The 24,855-nt window shown below is 46.3% G+C and overlaps 1 protein-coding gene across 5 annotated transcripts in view; it reads left to right on the top strand.

Annotated features, from left to right (window-relative positions):
• DENND1A (DENN domain containing 1A) overlaps positions 1 to 24,855 on the top strand; it is a 1,150,393-nt gene that overhangs the window by 915,208 nt on the left and 210,330 nt on the right. For all 5 annotated transcript variants that reach the window (XM_030207362.1, XM_030207365.1, XM_030207363.1 and 2 more), the window contains exons 15-17: positions 1,506 to 1,593; positions 16,538 to 16,578; positions 21,087 to 21,158. In XM_030207362.1, the coding sequence (XP_030063222.1) occupies positions 1,506 to 1,593; positions 16,538 to 16,578; positions 21,087 to 21,158 (201 nt within the window). The remainder of the gene's footprint in view (positions 1 to 1,505; positions 1,594 to 16,537; positions 16,579 to 21,086; positions 21,159 to 24,855) is intronic.

Genomic DNA, 24,855 nt, shown 5'->3' with positions numbered 1-24,855 from the left:
TCCCACCCAGCACCAGGCCACCCATCCAGGCCTCCCTCCCACCAGGCACCAGGCCACCCTTCCTCCCACCCACCCACTCGGCAGCAGCACCAGGCCACCCACCCACCCGGCGTCAGGCATTCCTCCCACCCGGCACCAGCCCGCCCGGCCTCCATCCCTCCCTCCCTCCGAGCACGAAATTTAAAAGTCTTCCCTTGTCGGGGTTAAGGCAGCGTCAGCAGTAGCAGTGAAAAGTGTGCTGCTGGTTCGGCATGCCTTCAGCTTTCCGTCTCTCAAACTCTGGTCCCGCCCTAACAGGAAATGAGGGCGGGACCAGAGCTTGAGAGACGGAAGGCTGAAGGAGGCACGCCAGCAGCACGCTTTTGCTGCTACTGCTGATGCCGCCTTAACTCGGACAAGGGAAGACTTTTAAATTTCGTGCTCGGAGGGAGAGATGGAGGCCGGGCGGGCTGGTGCCGGGTGGGAGGGAGGGAGGAAGGAATGCTTGATGCCGGGTGGGTGGGAGGGAGGGCTGGAACGGGCTGAGGCGACGGGCGGCGCGCGTGCCAACAGAGAGGGCTCTGCGTGCCCTCTCTGGCACGCGTGCCATAGGTTCGCCATCACTTTGCTAGAGGATAAGGTAGGAGGGTCGACAGCCTGGAGATTCCTGGAAGTAGTGGTTAGTGTTGGGCAGGACTACAGGGGAGGATGATGAAGTGTGAAGGTGATCAGGTGATGGTCAGAGAGAGGAAGAGCTGAGGCGCAGAAATTGGAGGGTGAGCAGGTAGAGGAGAGGACGAGGTCAAGACAGTGGCCAGATTGGTGAATAGGGGTGATGGAGCTCAGTTGGAGGTTGAAGGAGGAGGTAAGAGTGAGGAACTGAGAAGCGTATGAGTCGGATGGGTTATCTGTGTATATGTTAAAGTCTCCAAGAATGAGGGATAGGGATGGGGATGAGGGCTCAAGAAAAACGGAGAGCCAGGCATCGAAGTCGGTAAGGAAGGAAGAGAGGGACTTATCAGGGAGGCGGTAAATGACTGCAACTCTGAGTGGCAGCGGGTAGAATAGGCGGATGGAGTGAACTTCAAAGAATGAGAAGCAGTGAGACTCTGTGGTAGGAGGAGAGGTTGAAAACTGCAGGAGGGCGAAAGTAGTAACCCAACGTCGCCACCGCGGCCAACTGGGCGGGAAGAATGGGAGAAAAGATAACCTCCATGGCATAGGGCTGTGACTGAGGCAGAGTCGTCAGGGGTGAGCCAGGTTTCAGTTAGGGCGAGCAGTTGAAGGGAACGGGAGATGAAGAGATCATGGGTGAAGGAAAGTAGCCACAGGAGCTAATCTGGCTCATAGGTAACCAGCAGATCCCAATGAGTAGACTTCAAGGATTCACAGACTATGATAATGAAAAGATATATTTTGTGCCTTTATGGTATTATAGAATATGATGATATTAGTATGCCACAAAGAAAACCCCAAATGTAACTGTGTTTTAATATATTTGCTGTTCTTTTGTCTCTCTGCTTTAGTTTATTGATGAACGTCTTGATCTTCTCAATTCAGGAAATGGCTTCAGTGACATCTTTGAGGATGAAATAAATATGGGAGAATATGCTGGTAAGAGCTGCAGTCTATTTACATAGAATTTTGAAAGGAATATTTAATTTTCAAGCGGCTTTCATATTAGAGTGCGTTAATTTTTTAATTTATTTTATTTCTGCTTTTTTTTTCTTATATATACACAAATTTTATTGAAAGAATTTTCATTTTTATAACAAATACACAAACAAAATGCAATCAACATTTTACAGAACCAAATTGGCTTCAAATAGATATATAATATAAGATGAGTTTACTGCACAGAATATAGTAAGGTGTGAACAAAGTTAAATACAATGAAAGTGTGCGAAAACCCATGCACTATTAAGTTCCAGGGAAGAGCAATATGAATCACATGGTGCCCAAGTCTTTAAGGAAGCCTGAATATTATTCTATTTAAGAACCAAGGCAGATTCATATTTTCTAATCACGCTTAAATTGCTCCACCACTCAGCGAAGTTGAATTTAGAATTGCCCTTCCAATTGCATATGATATGGTGATTGCAATAGCAATCATGAGGTTGAAAAGTTTCTGATGATCTCTTGGTATATCAGTGTCTGGGTTGAATGCACGTAAAATTGCAGTCTTATATTTTTAAGTCCATCGATAATTTGAAAACCAATAAAATTCTGCTCCATATGAAATCCCAGTAAGCTTTTATGTTTTTTTTCAATAAAATATCATGTGAGATAGAGAGCATGTTCATCAGAACAAGACCAACAGATGTCTGATTTGACTGAATTACTTATTTTAGCCATTCGAGAAGGAGTTATTGCCACAGATTTTGTAGATCTGAGGACTTTGGCCCAAAAGGTTGGCCAGCCCAAATCAGAGGGACAGAAATCAAGGAAAGAAGGAATATACTGCTGTTAGGAAGAACTTGATATTTTTTGTAGATAACAGATGACTTTTTTTCCCAAAAAAAACAATTGTTGGCATAAGGAATTGAATTCTGACTTGGAGGGAGTGAGAGTGGAAGTGGGTTGTGCAGATGAGACATGTGAAGCAGTCTGTTTCCAAGAGTCAAATTGTGATAATGGTATATCAAACATTGCAGACAAAGCATCCAGGAAAAACATTGTACCATTTAAAAATAGTTGTGATAAACAGCAAAACCTTTTTGATTTCCAGAGTTTCTAAGTGTTGCACATAGGAAGAGTCAATGTTAGTGTTATGCCAGAGGGGTGCATCTTCCATTGAAACTATATTAGCTTTAATAACACTGCAAAACTCATGTATAATACATGCAGAGGCTTTTAGAATACAGAGAGATGTTGTCTAATGATACTTCTCTGAGGACAAGCAGGCTTATGATTCTTACATGTGAGTAACGCAGTCTGCATTGCCTGGTCTGGAGCTTGTGGCAAGTTATTACAGAGCTCTTTGGAATGCAAGCTGCACTCCACTGTGCATGTATGAGTGCCTTACCAACTGGCGCAAGAGCACAGGACCATCAGTTCTGTTTTTCCAGTGGTGAGGAGTTGATGCGTTTTTCTCTCCTCACAGCTTCCGGTTCAGTTTCCCAACAGAGCTTCTTCTTGTGCCTTCCCAGTTTCTCTTTTACTTTGTTTTATTCTGTACTTCATTTGAGGTATTCTTCCTTACACCTTTAGTTTATTTTTCCCTTTTTTAGGTTTCCTTTATTTTACAGCACTCAGTAGGCCACATTTAGGCCTGAGCTTCGTTCGGGTTTTTCCCTTCATTTTTTTTTCTGGTGCTTTACCCATTTTTTGGCACCATTGAGTTTTTTGATTTACCCACGGCTGATTTTATTTCCATGTCATTGAAGGTTCTCAGCAACTTTAAGTGCTGTACCCGGTGCAGTAGGACCATCTCTGACAAAGACGCCCGTTCTTAATATCTCCAGTGTTTGGGGCCTGAGCAGTACCCCTTCTAACTGTCTTCTGTGTCTTGGTATGAAGAAAAGAAAACAGTTAACCAAAGGCTCAAAGAGAGAAACTTTTTGGAGCCAGGTCCGAAACCTAAATGTCTGTGTCTGCATAAGATGTTGCATCGGTCCATATGGCTGCGACACCCTTAGACACTGGGAGTAACCATGCATCGAGTGGGTCCTTACCTGCCTCAATGCCGGCCGCAATGCAGGCTCCCCTGGATCGATAGGCGTTGGATCTGACCCCGAGGTGACATGAGGATTTGACACTGAGAAGAGTCAATGCCAAGCATTGGAAGAAGCATCGGCATCTATCGCCCTTGATACATGGTGCTGGGAGCTCCAGGACACTGAAGGATTCCCTGGCACCCGAGAAACATCTGTGCCGGGAGGACTGTTCCCTTTTCATACAGGGGGTACTGATGCATGGGTAGCACTCAACATGGGTGCTACCCGCGAAGTCTTCCAAGTGTGGGGCACCCCCTCGGTGGATCTCTTTGCCACTCAATCCATTCACAAAGTCCCTCAGTTCTGTTCTAGGCTCCAGGCCCGTGAAAGACTAGTGTTGAATGCCTCCCTCCTTCATTGGGTGTCAGGTCAGTATCCTTTTCAGTCAAGACCGCGGGACCATGATTCTGATGGCTCCTTATTGACCCCGACAGATCTGGTTTCCCCTTCTTCTGGAGTTATCCTCCAAAGAACCATGGCGATTGGACTGTTTTCCGTCCCTCATCCTGCAGAGCAAGGGATCTGTTCTGCATCCCAATCTCCAGTCTCTGGCCCTCACGTCCTGGATGTTGAGGGATTAGAATTTGCTTTGTTGCATCTTCCTGAGGGTGTCTCCCGGATTTTGCTGGCTTCCAGGAAAGAATCTACCAGGAGATGTAACCCTTTCAAATGGAGGTGGGTTTTGCCATCTGGTGTGAGAGCAGGGCCTAGATCCTGTTTCCTGCTCTACAGAAGCCCTATTTGAGTACCTTCTACACCTGAGTCTGGTCTTAAAACCAACTCTGTAAGGGTTCACCTCAGTGCAATTAGTGCTTACCATAACCATGTAGAGTGTAAGCCCATCTCTAGACAGCCTCTAGTTGTTCGCTTCATGAGAGGTTTGCTATTGACAAAGCCCCCTGTCAAATCTCCAACCTCCATGCTGGCTTCAGCTTAGCCCCTGGTAAGCCTTTCCTTGGCTGAGAGGTGCCCAGCTCGCCCACCGGCTGCCTTTCAGGTGCTGTTGAGGACTTTCAGCTCATCTGCTTATCCTCACAGCCTTCTCCGGGATGACTCCCAGGTCCACCCCGATCTTCCCAGGACCCTCGCTCCAGGTGCCCAGGGTTTCCAGGTGCTTTTTGGCTAAGGTCAGGTGACCCTCAGGGGGAGAAATGCTGGCTTTGGCCTAACCCCTGGTAAGCCTTCCCTTGGGTGAGAGGTGCCCAGCTCTCCCACCGACTGCCTTTCAGGTGCTGTGGAGGACTTGCAGCTCATCTACATATCCTCACAGCCTTCTGTGGGGTGACTTCCAGGTCCACTCCGATCCACTCGGGGCCTCCGTTCTAGGTGACGGCACAAGGGGCATTTTCTCTTTACATTTATATTTTCTCCCAGTTACTACTTATGGCTCCAATACATTTTCTCTTCTTGGTACTGCCCCTTCCTAATCTGGTTCTCCATCTGAAACCACTGTACACTGCAGGAACACATTGCCCACCCTCTGCTTTCACCATCTCACCATCTCTTTTGTCCTCTTCTTTCTTCTCAGCTCTCAACCTTCAACATTGCCTTCCTTCCATTCATCCATCTCTTTTCTTTCTGAGTACGTCTCGCCTTCATTGCTGTCGTCATACCTCTCCTACTCTTCTCCGTACTCTCTTGCTCCTTCTCATGCTGTCCGCTGGGGACATCAATCCCAATCCTGGTCCTCCACATCAGCTCTCATCCTATTTGTGCAGGTCACACCGTGATGTCTCCAATCTAATTTCTGTTCCTCTCCTTCTCCCTTTTTCCCTGCCTTTCTTGTGTTCTCTGTGGAATGCCCACTCTGTCTGTAACAAACTTTCCTACATCCATGGCTTATTTATCTCTCATACTCTCCATGTTCTTGCCCTAACTGAAACTTGGCTTTGCCCTGAAGACTCTGCTTCAGTTGCGGCCCTATGCCACAGAGGTTATCTTTTCTCCCATACTCCTCGCCCGGTTGACCGCGGAGGTGGTGTTGGGCTACTATTTTCACCCTCTTGTAGATTTCAACCTCTTCTTCCACCTCAGTCTCACTACTTTTCTTCCTTCAAAGTCCACTCCATCCGTCTGTTCACTCCTCTGCCTCTCCAAGTAGCAGTCATTTATTGACCCCCCCCCCCCCCCCCCCCCCCCGATAAGTCCCTTTCTTCCTTTCTCACTGACTTTGACGCCTGGCTTTCCTTCTTTCTTGAACCTTCATCTCCTTCCCTCATTCTTGGGGATTTTAACATTCGTGCTAATGATCCCTCTGACTCTTATGCTTCTCAGTTTCTCGCTTTAACGTCCTCTTTCAATCTTCAACTGTGCTCCACTACCCCCACTCACCAGAATGGCCACCGTCTAGATCTTATCCTCAAATTGCTCACTCTCCAGTTTCTGTGCCTCAGCTCTACTCCTCTCTGACCATCATCTGATAACTTTCACACTTAAACACCCTCCTCCCCAGTCACGTCCAATCTTAACCAATACATTTAGGAATCTTCAGGCTATTGACCCTTCTACTCTGTCCTCCAGTGTTTCAAATCTCTTCTCTACCACTATGTTATCCAAGTCTGTCAATGAGGCTGTCCTATAATACTATTCTCTCCTCTGCTCTGGATAATCTTGCTCCTCCCATTCTCCATTCTGTAAAGCGTACCAAACCCCAGCCTTGTCTGACCTCTAGAATCCGCTACCTACGTTCCTGTGCTCGCTCTGCCAAACACCTTTGGCTGAAATCCCGTGCCCATTCTGACTTCATACATTTCAAATTCTTGCTGACCTCCTTCCAGTCTGCTCTTTTACTTGCCAAACAGGATTATTACATCCAGTTGAGAAATTCTCTTGGCTCAAACCTTCGACGTCTCTTTGCCACACTGTCCTCAAAGTACCTTCACCTCCAACTCCCTCTTCACTTTCTCCCCAGACTCTGGCTGAGTACTTTCATGATAAGGTTCACAAGATTAAACTTGAATTCTCAACCAGGTCACCTCCACCCCTCCTTCCCTTAGTCCATTCTCTCAACCGTCCAACCCCTGCCTCCTTTTCTTCCTTTTCTGAAATCACTGAAGAGGAAAAAACACATCTTCTTTCCTTCTCGAAACTAACTACCTGATCCTATTCCCACCCATCTACTTAACACTATCTTTCCTACTGTCATCCCTTTTATCAGTCATATCCTCAATCTTTCACTTTCCATTGCGACTGTTCCTGATGCCTTGAAACATGCTGTAGTCACACCACTCCTTAAAAAACCTTCTTTGGACCCTACCTGTCGTTCCATCTATTGCCCCATCTCCCTCCTCCCTTTCCTATCCAAGATACTTGAACGTGCTGTTCACCGCCGTTGCCTTGCCTTTCTTTCATCTCAAGCTATTCTTGATCCACTTCAATCTGGCTTTCTCCCCCTTCATTCAACTGAAACAGTGCTTGCTAAAGTCTCCAATGACCTGTTCCTGGCCAGATCCAAAGATCACTATTCCATCCTCATCCTTCTCGATCTATCTGCTGCTTTTGACACTGTTGATCACAGCCTACTCCTTTATACGCTGTCCTCACTTGGATTTCAGGGCTCTCTTCTTTCCTGGTTTTCTTCTTATCTCTCCCAGCGTACCTTTAGTGTATACTCTAGTGAATCCTCCTTTACTTCTATCCCACTGTCAGTTGGTGTACCTCAGGGATCTGTCCTGGGACCTCTTCTTTTCTCCACCTATACTTCTTCCCTTGGTACTCTGATCTCATTCCATAGTTTTCAGTATCATCTTTACGCTGATGACTCCCAGATCTACCTCTCCACACCAGTAATCTCAGCTGAAATCCAGGCCAAAGTATTAGCCTGCCTGTCTGATATATCAGTGTCATCTGAAACTAAACATGACCAAGACTGAACTTCTCATCTTTCCCCCTAAACCAACCTCTCCTCCTCTCCCATTCTCTATTTCTGTGGATAGCACTCTCATCCTTCCTGATCATCAGCTCGTAACCTTGGGGTCATCTTCGACTCCTCTCTCTCCTTCCCTGCACATATTCAGCAGACTGCTAAAACCTGTCATTCTTTCTCTATAATATCAGCAAAATTCGCCCTTTCTTTTCTGAGCACACTACCAGAACCCTCATCCACACTCTTATCACCTCTCGCTTACACTATTGCAACTTGCTTCTCACAGGTCTTCCAATTAGCCAGCTCTCTCCTCTTCAATCTGTTCAAAATTCTGCTGCACGACTAATATTCTGCCAGTGTCGTTATGCTCATATTAGCCCTCTCCTCAAGTCACTTCACTGGCTTCCTATCCATTTCTGCATACAGTTCAAACTCCTCTTATTGACTTATAAGTGCATTCACTCTGCAGCTCCTCAGTACCTCTCCACTCTTATCTTTCCCCACACTCCTCCCCGGGAACTCCGTTCACTGGGTAAATCTCTCTTACCTGCACCCTTCTCCTCCACCGCTAACTCCAGACTCCGTTCCTTTTATCTTGCTGCACCATATCCCTGGAATAGACTTCCTGAGTCAGTACGTCAAGCTCCATCGCTGGCCGTCTTCAAATCTAGGCTAAAAGCCCACCTTTTTGATGCTGCGTTTAACTCCTAACCCTTACTCACTTGTTCAGTACCCTTATTTTATCATCCCCATCTTTGTAATTCCTTTATCTCTTATTTGTCCTGTTTGTCTGTCCTAATTAGATTGTAAGCTCTGTCGAGCAGGGACTGTCTCTTCATATTCAAGTGTACAGTGCTGCATACGTCTAGTAGCGCTATAGAAATGATAAGTAGTAGTAGTAGTTTTCACCCAGCTGATGAAACCTCCTTTTGAGCCAGTTGATACCTGTTATCTGAAGTACTTGACCCGATATTTATGGTGGCTGCTACTTCAGTTCGCAGAGTCAGTGAACTTCAGGCCTTAGTAGTGGATCCACCTTATACAAAGTTTCATCAAAACAGAGTAGTTCTCCACACGCACCCTAAGTTCCTTCCTAAACTTATGTCGGAGTTCCATCTGAACCAATCAATTGTCTTTCCATCATTCTCCTCCTGACCTCATGCCCATCATGGCAAAAGCGCACTGCACACCTTGGACTTCAAGTGAGCATTGACTTTTTGCTTGGAGCGGACTAAGCCCTACAGATAATCCACACAGCTTTTTGTTTCTTTTGATCTTAACAGGATGTGGGTCGCCATCAGGAAACGCACCATCTCCAATTGTCTGGCAGACTGCATTTCTTTCTCTTATGCCCAGGCTGGGTTGGCCCTTGATAGTCATGTCAAGGCTCACAATGTTAGAGCCATGGCTGCATTTTTAGCTCATTTGAGATCAGTCTCCACTGAAGAAATTTGCAAGGCTGTAATGTGGTCTTCGGACCACATGTTCACATCTCACTACTGCCTTGAGCAGGATACCTGACACAACAGTCGGTTTGGACAGACAGTTCTGCAGAATATTTTGGGGGTCTAGAGTCCAAATCCACCCTTCTAGGCCCATTGTTCTGTTCCAGGCTGCACTCTCACTCTGGTTGCATATAGTTTCAGGTTAATCTGTGTTTGACGTCGCCGATGTGTGGTCCAGTTGACCAATGGTTACTGTTTTCATTGAGCCTGTAGCTAGGGATTCTCACATATGAGAATCATAAGCATGCTTGTCCTCTGAGAAAGTGAAGATACTTACCTGTAGCAGGTATTCTCCGAGGACAGCAGGCCTTATATTCTCACATACCCACCTCCCCTTGGAGTTGTCTCCTCTTTTATGTTCTAGTATTATATTGATTCTCCGAGGACAAGCAGGCTGCTTGTTCTCACTGATGGGTGACGTCCACGGCAGCCCCTCCAATCGGAAACTTCACTAGCAAAGGCATTTGCTAGTCCTCGCGCGCCCATGCGCACCGCGCATGCGCGGCCGTCTTCCCGCCCGAACCGGCTCGTGTTCGTCAGTCTTCTTTTGTCCGCGCTCGGTACGGTCGTGTTTTCGCCGTGTCGTGCCCCGCAAAGTCGACCTCGCGCGTTCTCTTCGTGTTTAAAAAAAAAAAAAACATTCTGTGTGTGGAAAGGGACTCTTCGGTCTCTTTTCCCCCGATATTTCCAGCTTTTCCCCCCGGTAAGTTTTCTTTCGTCGTCGGGGTAGGCCGCTTTTAGGCCTCGGGTCGAAGTTTTCTTCCCCTTGTTTTTGTGGTGCCTTTTCAGCCATTTCGACTTTTGATCTCGCCGGCGTGATTTTTCCGCCCATGACATCGAAGTCTCCCAGCGGCTTCAAGAAGTGCACCCAGTACGCCCGGGTCATCTTGCTCACTGACAGGCACGCGTCGTGTCTTCAGTGCTTGGGGGCTGGGCACCGCCCGCAGGCCTGTAGTCTGTGTTCCCTTTTGCAAAAGCGGACTCAGGTAGCGAGATTGGCCCAGTGGAACGTTTTGTTCTCGGGCTCTTCGTCGACATCGGCACCGGGGGTATCGAGTGCATTGACGTCTTCAGCGTCCAGACCTTCATCCTCGGCCGCCAGTGCATCGAGTGCATCGAGGCATCGGCCCTCTGCATCGGCGCTGAGACATCGGACAGCTGCGTCGACGTCGGTGGTACCAGGACCTCGTCTGCTGATGTCGTCGGACGGTGGTGCTTCGTCTGGAGTGCAGGTGAGGGCTGTCCATTCCCCTGCTGGTGGCGGTGAGCCTTCGGGTGGGTCTCCCCCTACCCTGAGGGCTCCTGCGGTACAGCCCCCCCCCCCCCCCCCCCCCGAGACTGACCTCCTTTGGCCTCGGCCCCGAGGAAGCGACGGCTGGATTCTGCGTCCTCCTCGTCGGTGCCGGGAAGCTCCGGTGACATGCTTTGTTCCAAGAAGTCGAAGAAGCATCGTCATCGGTCTCCTTCCCGTGTCGGCACCGAGAGCTCTGGGTCGCCGAGGGAGTCGGCATCCAGTCGGCATCGGCACCGAGAGGACCGCTCACCCTCTGTTCAGGAGGTGTCGATGCGCTCCACTCTGGACAGCCCGGAACAGCCTCCACGCCCGGAACAGGTTCTGACGTCGACGCTTGCATCGACCTCCATGCCTTTCTCTGCAGCCGCTCTGAACGAGAGCCTCCGGGCCGTTCTCCCAGAGATTCTGGGAGAGCTGTTGCGCCCTACCCCTCCGGTACCGGCGGTGCTTGCGCCACCGGTACCGTCGAGTGTAGCGCCGGCTGGCCCATCGCCCGGGGTGAGGTCTCCGGCGTCGGTGCCGCGTGCGGTACCGGCTGCCGTCGCCTCCCAGGAGGGCTCCCCGACTACGTCGGCGGAGGGAGCTTCGCCGATGCGGGCGAGGGAGTCTACCTCTCGACGCCCCCATCGTGGACGTGGCTCCACAGAGTCGAGTCGAGCACGGTTGCAGACACAGGTCCGTGAACTTGTGTCTGACACCGAGGGTGAGGCCTCGTGGGAAGACGAAGGAGACATCAGATATTTCTCTGACGAGGAGTCTGAGGGTCTTCCTTCCGATCCCACTCCCTCTCCTGAAAGACAGCTTTCTCCTCCTGAGAGTCTGTCTTTCGCTTCCTTTGTCCGGGAGATGTCTACGGCCATCCCCTTCCCGGTGGTTGTGGAGGACGAGCCCAGGGCTGAAATGTTTGAGCTCCTGGACTATCCTTCTCCACCTAAGGAAGCGTCCACAGTACCCATGCATCATGTCCTAAAAAAGACATTGCTGGCGAACTGGACCAAGCCTCTAACTAACCCCCACATTCCCAAGAAGATTGAGTCCCAGTACCGGATCCATGGGGACCCAGAGCTGATACGCACTCAGTTGCCTCACGACTCTGGAGTTGTGGATTTGGCCCTAAAGAAGGCCAAGAGTTCTAGGGAGCATGCTTCGGCGCCCCCGGGCAAGGACTCTAGAACCTTGGACTCCTTTGGGAGGAAGGCCTACCATTCTTCTATGCTCGTGGCCAAAATTCAGTCTTATCAGCTCTACACGAGCATAATCATGCGGAACAATGTGCGGCAGTTGGCGGGCTTGGTGGATGCGCTCCCCCCTGAGCAAGCCAAGCCTTTTCAGGAGGTGGTCAGGCAGCTGAAGGCGTGCAGAAAATTCCTGGCCAGAGGGGTGTATGACACCTTTGATTGTTGCGTCCAGGGCAGCTGCTCAAGGTGTGGTGATGCGCAGACTCTCATGGCTGTGTGCCTCCGACCTGGAGAATAGAATCCAGCAGCGGATTGCGGACTCGCCTTGCCGTGCGGATAATATTTTTGGAGAGAAAGTCGAACAAGTGGTAGAGCAGCTCCACCAGCGGGACACCGCATTCGACAAGTTCTCCCGCCGGCAGCCTTCAGCATCTACCTCTACAGGTAGAAGATTTTTCGGGGGAAGGAAGACTGTTCTCTACTCTTCTGGCAAGCGTAGGTACAATCCTCCTTCTCGACAGCCTGTGGCCCAGGCTCAGCCCCAGCGCGCTCGCTCTCGTCAGCAACGTGCGCCTTAGCAAGGCCCATCGGCTCCCCAGCAAAAGCAAGGGACGAGCTTTTGACTGGCTCCAGCAGAGCATAGCCGACATCCAAGTATCAGTGTCAGGCGACCTACCAGTCGGGGGGAGGTTAAAAGCTTTTCACCAAAGGTGGCCTCTCATAACCTCCGATCAGTGGGTTCTCCAAATAGTCCGGCACGGATACACCCTCAATTTGGCTTCAAAACCTCCAAATTGTCCACCGGGAGCTCAATCCTACAGCTTCCAGCACAAGCAGGTACTTGCAGAGGAACTCTCCGCCCTTCTCAGCGCCAATGCGGCCGAGCCCGTGCCATCCGGGCAAGAAGGGCTGGGATTCTATTCCAGGTACTTCCTTGTGGAAAAGAAAACAGGGGGGATGCGTCCCATCCTAGACCTAAGGGCCCTGAACAAATATCTGGTCAAAGAAAAGTTCAGGATGCTTTCCCTGGGCACCCTTCTACCCATGATTCAGCAAAACGATTGGCTATGCTCTCTGGACTTGAAGGACGCCTACACGCACATCCCGATACTGCCAGCTCACAGACAGTATCTGCGATTTCAGCTGGGCACACGTCACTTCCAGTACTGTGTGCTACCCTTTGGGCTCGCCTCTGCGCCCAGAGTGTTCACGAAGTGCTTGGCTGTAGTAGCAGCAGCACTTCGCAGACTGGGGGTACACGTGTTCCCATATCTCGACGATTGGCTGGTGAAGAACACATCCGAGGCAGGAGCCCTGCAGTCCATGCAGATGACTATTCGCCTCCTGGAGCTACTGGGGTTTGTGATAAATTATCCAAAGTCCCATCTTCTCCCAGTGCAGAAACTCGAATTCATAGGAGCTCTGCTGGATTCTCGGACGACTCGCGCCTATCTCCCAGAGACCAGAGCCAACAACTTGTTGTCCCTTGTCTCGCGGGTGCGAGCGTCCCAGCAGATCACAGCTCGGCAGATGTTGAGATTGCTGGGCCACATGGCCTCCACAGTTCATGTGACTCCCATGGCCCGCCTTCACATGCGATCTGCTCAATGGACCCTAGCTTCCCAGTGGTTTCAGGCTGCTGGGGATCTAGAAGACGTGATCCACCTGTCCACGAGTTTTCTCGAATCCCTGTATTGGTGGACGATTTGGTCCAATTTGACTCTGGGACGTCCTTTCCAAATTCCTCAGCCATAAAAAGTGCTGACCACGGATGCGTCTCTCCTGGGATGGGGAGCTCATGTCGATGGGCTTCACACCCAAGGAAGCTGGTCCCTCCAGGAACGCGATCTGCAGATCAATCTTCTGGAGTTACGAGCGATCTGGAACGCTCTGAAGGCTTTCAGAGATCGGCTATCCCACCAAATTATCCAAATTCAGACAGACAACCAGGTTGCCATGTATTACGTCAACAAGCAGGGGGGCACCGGATCTCGCCCCCGTGTCAGGAAGCCGTCAGCATGTGGCTCTGGGCTCGCCGTCACGGCATGGTGCTCCAAGCCACATATCTGGCAGGCGTAAACAACAGTCTAGCCGACAGGTTGAGCAGGATTATGCAACCTCACGAATGGTCACTCAATTCCCGAGTGGTGCGCCAGATCTTCCAAGCGTGGGGCACCCCCTTGGTAGATCTCTTCGCATCTCAAGCCAACCACAAAGTCCCTCAGTTCTGTTCCAGGCTTCAGGCCCACGGCAGACTGGCATTGGATGCCTTCCTCCTGGACTGGGGGGAGGGTCTGCTGTATGCTTATCCTCCCATACCTCTGGTGGGGAAGACTTTGTTGAAACTCAAGCAAGACCGAGGCACCATGATTCTGATTGCTCCTTTTTGGCCGCGTCAGATCTGGTTCCCTCTTCTTCTGGAGTTGTCCTCCGAAGAACCGTGGAGATTGGAGTGTTTTCCGACCCTCATCACGCAGGACGAAGGGGCGCTTCTGCATCCCAACCTCCGGTCCCTGGCTCTCACGGCCTGGATGTTGAGAGTGTAGACTTTGCCTCTTTGGGTCTGTCGGAGGGTGTCTCCCGCATCTTGCTTGCTTCCAGGAAAGATTCCACTAAGAGGAGCTACTTCTTTCTATGGAGGAGGTTTGCCATCTGGTGTGACAGCAAGGCCCTAGATCCTCGCTCTTGTCTTACACAGACCCTGCTTGAATACCTTCTGCACTTGTCTGAGTCTGGTCTCAAGACTAACTCTGTAAGGGTTCACCTTAGTGCAATCAGTGCATACCATTACCGTGTGGAAGGTAAGCCGATCTCAGGACAGCCTTTAGTTGTTCGCTTCATGAGAGGTTTGCTTTTGTCAAAGCCCCCTGTCAAGCCTCCTACAGTGTCATGGGATCTCAATGTCGTTCTCACCCAGCTGATGAAACCTCCTTTTGAGCCACTGAATTCCTGCCATCTGAAGTACTTAACCTGGAAGGTTATTTTCTTGGTGGCTGTTACTTCAGCTCGTAGAGTCAGTGAGCTTCAGGCCCTGGTAGCCCAGGCCCCTTACACCAAATTTCATCATAACAGAGTAGTCCTCCGCACTCACCCTAAGTTCTTGCCAAAGGTTGTGTCGGAGTTCCATCTGAACCAGTCAATTGTCTTGCCAACATTTTTTCCCCGTCCTCATTCCTGCCCTGCTGAACGTCAGCTGCACACATTGGACTGCAAGAGAGCATTGGCCTTCTACCTGGAGCGGACACAGCCCAACAGACAGTCCGCCCAGTTGTTTGTTTCTTTTGATCCCAATAGGAGGGGAGTGGCTGTGGGGAAACGCACCATATCCAATTGGCTAGCAGATTGCATTTCCTTCACTTACGCCCAGGCTGGGCTGGCTCTTGAGGGTCATGTCACGGCTCATAATGTTAGAGCCATGGCAGCGTCGGTAGCCCACTTGAAGTCAGCCTCTATTGAAGAAATTTGCAAAGCTGCGACGTGGTCATCTGTCCACACATTCACATCTCATTACTGCCTGCAGCAGGATACCCGACGCGACAGTCGGTTCGGGCAGTCAGTGCTTCAGAACCTGTTTGGGCTTTAGGATCCAACTCCACCCCCCGAGGGCCCTGTTTGTTCTGTTCCAGGCTGCACTCTCAGTTAGTTGGTAAATTTTTTTTAGGTCAATCTCAGTTATGTCCTCGCCGTTGCGAGGCCCAATTGACCATGGTTGTTGTTTTGAGTGAGCCTGGGGGCTAGGGATACCCCATCAGTGAGAACAAGCAGCCTGCTTGTCCTCGGAGAAAGCGAATGCTACATACCTGTAGAAGGTATTCTCCGAGGACAGCAGGCTGATTGTTCTCACAAACCCGCCCGCCTCCCCTTTGGAGTTGTGTCTTCCCTTGCTTTGTTTGCTACTTATGGGACTGACGAACACGAGCCGGTTCGGGCGGGAAGACGGCCGCGCATGCGCGGTGCGCATGGGCGCGCGAGGACTAGCAAAGGCCTTTGCTAGTGAAGTTTCCGATTGGAGGGGCTGCTGTGGACGTCACCCATCAGTGAGAACAATCAGCCTGCTGTCCTCGGAGAATACCTTCTACAGGTATGTAGCATTCGCTTTGTCCCGCATTTTCGTGGCGGGTGGAAAGGCACTTGTGCATTCATGTTGGAGAGCATCTCCTGCTCCAAAGAGCTCTGTAAAAGCTTATCACAAGCTCCGGACAAAGCAATGTAGATCATGTTACCCACATGTGAGAATAATAATGTGTGCCTTCCTCAGAGAATACCTGCTACAGGTAAGTATTATCACTTTATCCGTGAGAGGATGAAGGTGTAAGGGTCAAGGGTGTATCATAGATGCCTCAAATGTGAGCCACCTGGAAGTGTCAGCAGTGTGCTCCTTTTGAAACCAAAGCATAGACTGCGATAATCAGAAGGTAGTATGGTATTACGTAAGTCTGGAAGATTCACACCACCCTTTTCTTTACAGTGTTTATTTTTGTTTAATGAGATGCAGGATAGTTTTTGTTTTCAAATGAATTTGTTAAGTAGAGAGTCTATCTTGTTATTTAAACTACTGAGAAAGGGCATTGGGGACATACTGAAAATGTAATTTAACTTTGGAGACAAAACCATTTTAATGGCTTCAGTTCTGCCCAACCACGTGAGGTGTAATGTGGACCAGGAGTTTAGCATGGATTTAGTAAGGTAGAGGATAGGATCCATGTAAAAGACAGGTGTTAAGATGGTATTTTAAAATATGAGGGTTTAGGGGCATTGCTATAGATTTTGGCCAATTTATTTTGTATTCAGTGTAAGGAAGGCCTAGCTTTTCACTTTTTTCTCCAGTGTATAAAATATTTATAGTAGAATGAGAAATGGGAAAAATAGAGTAACTGGTATGTCAATTCTATTGAATAGTCGGGCAATGAGTTACTCTGTGTTGTATCTTCCCAGTCAATGAAAAAAATTACATACTTTAAACTATCCTTTAATTATTAATATACTTTATTTGATTTTAGGTAGTGATAAACTCTATCACCAGTGGCTCTCTACAGTAAGGGTAAGTTTACAATATTATAATGAAATCAAATGAAAGGGATTCTGATGGGAAGGTCAGTAAGGGCATTAGGTGTTCAAATATGACACTGAATGATGTGAGGTCCAATAAAAAAGGAAAATCAAACAATCCCACAAAAAAAAAATCAAACAAACAAAGGCAAAGAATGGGAATGACCAGTGCGATAGTCCAGGTTAAAAGCACAATTCTTTAATAAGCATATATAGATGGGCATTTTCGATATGACATCTAAAACATCCAAAATCTGAATAGCAAAGAAGGCCATTTTCAAAAAAGAAAAAGTTCTATCTTTTGTTTTTGAAAATAGAAGGTTTTGTGATTTGGATGTTTTATTTTTTGGTCCATTTTCGGAAAAAAAAAGTCCAAGTGCAAAACACACAAAATCAAGCCATTGGGATGTAGGAGGAGCCAGCATTTTTAGTACACTGGTCCCCCTGATGTCCTCGGAAAGCAATGGGGCACCCTAGGGGGGCACTTCAGTGGACTTTATAAAATGCTCCCAGGTGCACATCTGACCACTGCTCCCTTACCTTGTCTGCTGAGCCCCCCAAAACCCACTACCCCCAACTGTACACCACTACCATAGCCCTTACGGGGGAAGGGAGCACCTTTATGTGGGTACAATGGGTTTCTGGTGAGTTTTGGAGGGCTCACAGTTTGCTCCACAAGTGTAGCAGGTAGGGGGAGGTAGAAACCTGGGTCCATCTGTCTGCAGTGCATTGCACCCACCACTAGATTACTCCAGGGACCTACATGCTTGTTCTAATGGACCTGAGTATAACATTAGAGGCTGGCAAGTAATGTTTTTCATCACATTTTGGGGGGGTGGGAGGAGGTTAGTGACCACTGGGGGAATAAGGGGAGGTCATCCCTGATTCCCTCCAGTGGTCATCTGGTTATTTAGGGTACCTTTTTTGTGCCTTATTCATTATAAAAACAGGTCTAGCTCAAAATGTCTTAGTTTTAGTCCTGGATGTTTTTGTTTTCTTCCATTATGGCTGAAAAACGTCTAAGTTTCAGGAACGCCCAAGTCTCGCCCTGAATACGCCCCTGATATGCCCCCTTGAGATCTGGACGCATTTCTGACGGACTTCAAAGAAAAACGTATAAAAATAGGTTTTTTAAATACTGATTTGGATGTTTTTGTGAGAAAAACGTCCAAAAGCTGCTTTATGCGACTTTTTAGATGTTTTTCTGTTTTGAAAATGAGCCCAGTAGTCACTTGCTTGAAAACATTACATCAGAACAATAAAATACAGACATTTGCTTGACGATGGGCTCAACACAATCCATGTTTCAGCCTATGCTTTCATCAGGAGTTCAATGTCTAAGCAAACACAAGAATATTCTGCAAGAGCACCTGCAACTGGTGTCTCACCCACTCAGAAATAGTCCTGCTTGTGCTGCTGCAGGTATTGGCCGTGTTTCCTCAAATTCTCAGTCTACAGTCCAAATAGCGATTGACTGCCCCAGTCAAGCCAGTATTTCATTATTCTGATGTAATACTTTCAAGTAAATGACCTTACACACTTATTAAAGACCTTTTAACGTGGACTATCGCACAGGTCATTCCCACTGAATGATGTGAATAAGTTAGTAAGCAATGCTCTTTCCCCAATATTTCCTATTCAATCTTAAGATTATCGGGCTTTTTTGATTTGCCACATTATGGAGATCAGTGGTAGAGGCAATGGGATTCTGTACACTCATTTCATGTACTGCTTTATTTATCTCCCTTATATTTCTTCATTCTAATTCCCATTTCTTTTTCTTCTCTTTTCTTGCTTATTTCCTGTAGTTTAATTTCTCTTCAGGGGGATACGATCATTTTGTTGGATTTAGTGAAATATATTAAGTCATCGTGCTTCATTGTAAATCTTGAACACCCAAGGGATGTGGATAATTTGGAGTATGATGTTGCAGCGAAGAGGAGGTTCAGGCTTGGGTTTGAGTTTGGAAGATTATGTGTTGAATGCGTTTCTCATGTAGAGATGGCAAGGTTTTTACAAGGAATGAATGGTAATAATGGTCATTAAGACTCCCCCAAAATTTCTTAGCAAAGGAATTGACTTTGTTACCTCTATTCTTAATGGAGAGATTAATATGCCCTTGAAGGAAGGGTTAGTGCCCTTTGTCTTAAAATTTTGATAAAGTTAGAGCCTGTTTCTAATCTAGAGGGATAATGAAAAGTTGGTGTATAAGTAACTTTTTGATTTTTTTTGAAAGTAGGGATTTTTTGCATTATTGTCAATCCGGCTTCCTTTAAGATCAGAATACGGGATCGGTTTTCCTGATGGATGATGTATAGTTGTTCATAAGGATTGGGATTCATGTCTTTTCCCTTTAATACTATAGACCATAAATTGCTTTTGCAGAGATTGCAGTTGATCTGTGTGGATCTTTGCTGATTGGCTTAGTTTGGGGTCAGGCACAATCATCCCACAGGGAGCTGGGATATCAAGTGCCTCTTGAGTCAGTATTATATCCCCTGTTGTTTAATATCTTTGTGGACCTATTCCATCAATCAAAGGCAGTCAAGAGCTTTCCTGCTCTCTTTATGAAGATGACATTCAGCAACAGCAAACAGTGAGATATAGTCAGTAGCTGTTGCCAAGCTGAATAAAGGTCCAGTAAAAAGCACAAAGGGCTCTCAAGAATGGAACAAATGTACTTTAATAGTGACCCAACGCAAGCCGTGTTTCGGCATGAACAAACACCTGCCTCAGGGGTCAGTTCCACTAAATTATATTAGGTGCATATGCATTTGGTTCTGCTCCAGACACTGGATTTGAAATTCTCTGTGTTTCCATTAGAGTGGACTACTACTGTTGTGTAGTGCCATTACATATATATTTGGAATTGAGACGTATGCACCTAGTATAGCTTGGTGGAATTGATCCCTGCGACAGGTGTTTGTTCATGCCAAAACACGGCTCACTTCAAGTCACCATTAAAGTACACTTGTTCCATTCTTGAGAGCCTTTTTCTGGACTATTTGGTTTGTGTACTTTGACCCTCTCCATTGTATGCTGCCAAGCTGAATAACAGAATAATGTGGCAGCATGGCTTAGGGATAATAGATTGAATTTAAATTCCAAAATATCTAAATTGATGTCATTTGATAGGCTGGACAGGGAGCCGGTGATGCTCGAAGGTATTTATTTATTAGGATTTATTTACCACCTTTTTGAAGCAATTCACTCAAGGCGGTGTACATCAAGAATAAGTCAAACATAAGCAATAGACAATAACAGCAGTAAAAATATTCAAACACTACTACAAAGTATGACATAGTATGCTACATTATAATGGCAACACAATATACAATAAAACATTTTAATAGACAGCATAAGGTATAATGAAAATGGAACATATAGATAAATAGAGTAACAGGAGGAAGAAAATAAGGGATTAGTTAGAGAGTTGCAAATGAGGTCAGAAAGGTGCTTTAACTAGGCTAGGGTAGGAATGGATAAACATACTGCTTTAATATGTGCATCCGGTGTCATGTATGCAACTGTTAGCTGTGCTTTGAAACTGAGTGTTATTGATTGTCCTCCCACTATGAAGAAACAAATTTGGAGTGCCTTGGCCAATCTGCCTTGATCCTCTCTCGCCAAGCTTTTTTGGAAGTGAAAAGTTTTAGCTACCGTACCACTTCGTTGATGACCAGTAAAATTGATTATTGCAATTCTTTTCTATCAAAGCTTGCCAAAAAAGGATTTGAGGCATTTGCAAATCATCCAAAATATGACAGCAAAATATTTTACAGGCATACAAGGAAGAGATATTTTACTTATGTTGACCCATCAATTAGAAACTCTGTTCTGTTGGAACAGAGATTAGAAATTCTGTTCTGTTGGAACTGAGATTAGAATTCAATTATCTATTGTCTAGAAAAAAAAGCAAAGGCTTAAAACTATTCAGCCATTCATTTCCTGGTGGCTAAGGAAGGGTGAGGCTGTGTGGTATAAGATCAAAGTGATTTTTAGGAGACAAGTGGGTTTGAAAGTGTGGGGACTCAAATGTAATTAAATAATAATTGGCAGTAGAAATGCTAAATCTATAAACATCCAAAAGATGATTATAGGGGTTACTTTAATGCAATCTTCTTCTTACACCATTGAGCATCCAGAAGATAAACAATTTGTAGAAGCAAGAGACAACTCATATAAATGTCTTGGATACAATGAGCAGAAATGGTCATGGCTAATTGTAAAATCAGGCAAAATAGAAGCAGTGTTCATGATGTCACATAGAGCCAAAAGTTCCAAACTGGACTCTCCATCGCCACAGGAAATAGCTGCTATAAAGAAAGTGAAACTGAAATTCCTCACACTCTGTTCACAGGACCCATGTGCTTTTGATCCAGAAGTTGGTGAAGGATGGGACCTTGTTTAGACTTGCTCAAGTGTTTCTTTTAGTAGTTTAGAAATGTAAGTGTTACATTTGATGGTGTACTAAGGTAGTTATCTGCTAATTTGTTATAGAAAGGAAGTGGAGCCATACTAAATACTGTAAAGACCAAGGCTAACCCTGCAATGAAGACAGTTTATAAATTTGTAAGTATCACTTGAAAGTACGTGATGATTAGTTTTGTTTTTCTTAAAGCTACCTTGACTTCATGGAAAGTTAATCATTTTAAAATATTCTCATAAACTCAAGAATACAAACCATATAAAGCTTGAAACTGTTTATTTCTTTTAATTAAACTCCACAAGTAGCCACTTACAGAGTATCTATTGGGTTTTACATGTTTTTATAGCACCTTCTTACAAGGTTCTTTTTTAATTTCTCAACCACTAAAAAAAAGTTTGATGTTAATGTAATGCCCCTGACCTGGGTGCTCCTGGATTCGGGGTTGGACCTGGTTGGTGCCTCCCATTGGCAGTCTCCGTCAGTCCCTTACTTTCTTGGCACTTGGTGCCTCTACTTGGGGAAAGAAGCATTAGCGGGTGGGATTACCCTCTTCTTCCCCTGGTAACCCAAAAAATGCAAACTCTAAATAAAACAGTAGGGAATAAGATTGACTTGTTAGATTGGCAGGCTTGGTAGACACCTATATTTTCTCAAGTCCAATGAAAACACTGGAGTCAGCAGCTCATGCAAACTCAAACTGTTTATTCTTCAACTCTGCAACATTAGTATTATTATTCATTTCAACTCTCCATCATTGAATACAAATCTTTTAAAACCCCTATCCTTCTGGTTTTCCACAGGGGAACTCCTGTATGCTCCTCCCTTGGATATATTTACAAGTACTTTACAGCAGGACTATATAAACTTTTTACAGACTCCTGTCCATGTCTATCCCAGAGAATAATATCTTCAAAGGCTGTGCTTCTTTCATATTCTCAGGTCCAGACCCCCTGTGGTCTGACCTCCCTCCAGGGTGACCTTTACTTTGGATCCACCCTGGTCTTGGAATGAGCACTTCCTGGCTCCAATCTCACACTCCTAGGCTGGGTCACTCCTCTGCCCACCCATAGCTCTCCTCCTTCTCAGTTGTCGTTTTGCTGAGCCACAACTCCCCTTTACAGCCAGTGGTTTTACTTCTTCTATTTGGGATTCCTCTTTCCTTCTCCAGGTCAGTGGCAGGGGACCATCAGGCAACCAAAGACCCTCCCTAAAGGACAAAGTATCACCTTTATCTCTCTTGAATCTCCTCCCCCCCCCCCCACCCCCCACCCCACCCCAATCACTCTTCAGTCTCAGGGCACTATTTGTCTGCATGTTATTTCAAATTACTCCCCTTGACCTGGGACCTCCCAGTCACCACCCCCCCAATTGACTCTCCACAGGGACGTACTCTACTAGTAATCTCCAGCCTAACAGGGGATTACATTGATTACATTTTCCTAATCAGTGCACCTTTTTCTAGATACTGTATAGTGCCTCTTTTTCCATATGTTAAAGGAGAGCAAGAGATAATGTTTTACTCAGATGAACTTTCATATGATCATGTCATAATATAACATGGAAGCACAATACATTTTTGCAGCTTGAATTTTTTTAATAACAGGACTCCTATATAAGAAATACAAAAAAATACCTATTTTATAAAGACCTATAGATGCTTTTGTTGTTATATAATACTAAGCAAATACTGTGTTAACCTCAGCGGTGCAACTCATCCTAGAAACTTCAAGCATGACAAGAATAACCTTTTCGTTGGCTGCTCAGAACAATTTTAACATTAAATCTCAATACTTATAGGATGATTCCCACAAATTATTCTTTTATGACATAATTCATTTATAAAAATAATTTGTGGGAATCATCCTACAAGTATTGAGATTTAATGTTAAAATTGTTCTGTGTAGCCAGTGAAGAGATTGATGCTGTAATTCTCGTCATGCTTGAAGTTTCTAGCGACGAGTTGCACTGCTGAGATATACACAGTATAATTCCCATTGCTGTAGAGGTTATCATTGTACTCTGACATTCACTCCAGCATAGTTCTTATATAATAGACACTTTTATTCAAATTGTTTAGGCACCCTGTTATGAAATATAGTAAACCGATGATAAATACCAATCCTCAGATTATTACAATGTGAGAAAATTAGGTTATTTACTATATTATAAAGTATGTTAACAAGAATCTTAAATAATAGGTTTATATAAAACTATCAGAAAACAGTAAGATGATTGTGAGCGTGTTTCAACTTTGAAAGGGGACTTCGTCTATTGCAAACATCCAAATAATCCGTTTAAATTGTCTGATTAGTACTTATGCAGTACTTGATACAGAAATAGGCATTTTGATTTCGGTCCGAGATATAGGTAAAGCTGAATACATCTAAGCTGTGTTAAGTATGTTTGGAACACTCTTTTTAAACATTAAAAATATGGCTATGTTTTGAAAGAAAGGAGTTTGGCATTCATTATGATATGTTTATCTCCGTAAATACCATGGAATGCCATTTTCTCTGTGCACCTGTATTTCTTATATAACATAAAACCTGGTATTCTCCAAGGACAGAACAAATAAAAAGTAGAGGATGCCACAAACCATAATCAGCCAAAGGGTTAGAATAAAAGTCCTTTAATCAAAGCACCAGTGGCCAGACCCAACATGGTCCATGTTTCAGTGAGAAGCCGCCTGCTTAAAGGGTCACAGTGAAACTATATGAATAAGACAAAATAGTCACAATCCCATAGGTGCCCGGTATAAGAGGCTTGGGGAGGCCGGCCCTCATTTCCTGTTTCCGCAAGGGCGGGCCAGAGCTGAGAGACAGAGAGAAGGCAAAACAACAAAAGCACAGAGCCCAGCCTGCAATGCTTTTTCTGCTGCTCTAACACCAACGAGGTATGATAGATGACGTTTAAAATTTGCAGGAAGCCTGGAACTCGAAGGGAGGGGACCCTGGAACTGTCTGTGAGAGAGGGGGGACCCTGGAACTGTCTGTGAGTGAGAGAGGGAGGGGGGGCCCTGGAACTATCTGTGAGGGGGGGACCTGGAACTGTCTTTGAAAGAGGGGGGACCCTGGAACTGTCTGGGAGGGGAGACCCTGGAATTGTCTGTGAGGGAGGGGGGACCCTGGAACACCCTACATTGGCGACAGAGACCACCAAATTGCCGTCCAAGAGCACATCACTACAGCTCTCAGCACAAGCAGGTACCTGCAGATGAACTCAGCCCTTTTAAAGGCCCATGCATTTGAGCCCATTCCACCAGAGGAAGAAAGGAAGGGATTCTGTTCCAGGTACTTGTGCAAAAGAAGACAGGGAGGATACATCCCATGAACAAATTCCTTGTCAAAGAAAAGTTCAGGGTGGTTTCCCTGGGCACCGTTCTCTCATTGATTTAGAAACACGATTGGCTGTGCTCTGCAAACTTAAAAGATGCTTACACTCATAGCCCAATACTTCCAGGTCACAGGAAGGATCTTCAGTTTCGGCTGGGGACACATCACTTCCAGTACTGTGCATTGCCTTTTGGACTTGCGTCAGCTCCCAGGGGCTTTACCAAATGTCTTGCAGTAGTCGTAAAGTCGCTGTGCAGACTGGGAGTCCATGTGTTCCCCTTTCTGGATGATTGGCTGGTGAAGAGCACATCAAGGGATGGTGCTCAGAAGTCCATGTGGAAAACCATTTGGGTATTAGAGCTACCAGTGTTCATTTTAAACTACCAAAGCAAACATAGAAAATTGAACCCCTCACTTGAATATCCACACCAATTAGGGTCACTATAACCGAGCTCCAGATAATAAATCTGGGAACTCACCGGAGGACATGCCAAACAGCGAAAACAAA

The sequence above is a fragment of the Microcaecilia unicolor genome, chromosome 6 (assembly GCF_901765095.1).
Source record: "Microcaecilia unicolor chromosome 6, aMicUni1.1, whole genome shotgun sequence".
Classification (NCBI taxonomy): domain Eukaryota; kingdom Metazoa; phylum Chordata; class Amphibia; order Gymnophiona; family Siphonopidae; genus Microcaecilia; species Microcaecilia unicolor.
This window is presented reverse-complemented; position numbering and strand designations above follow the sequence as displayed.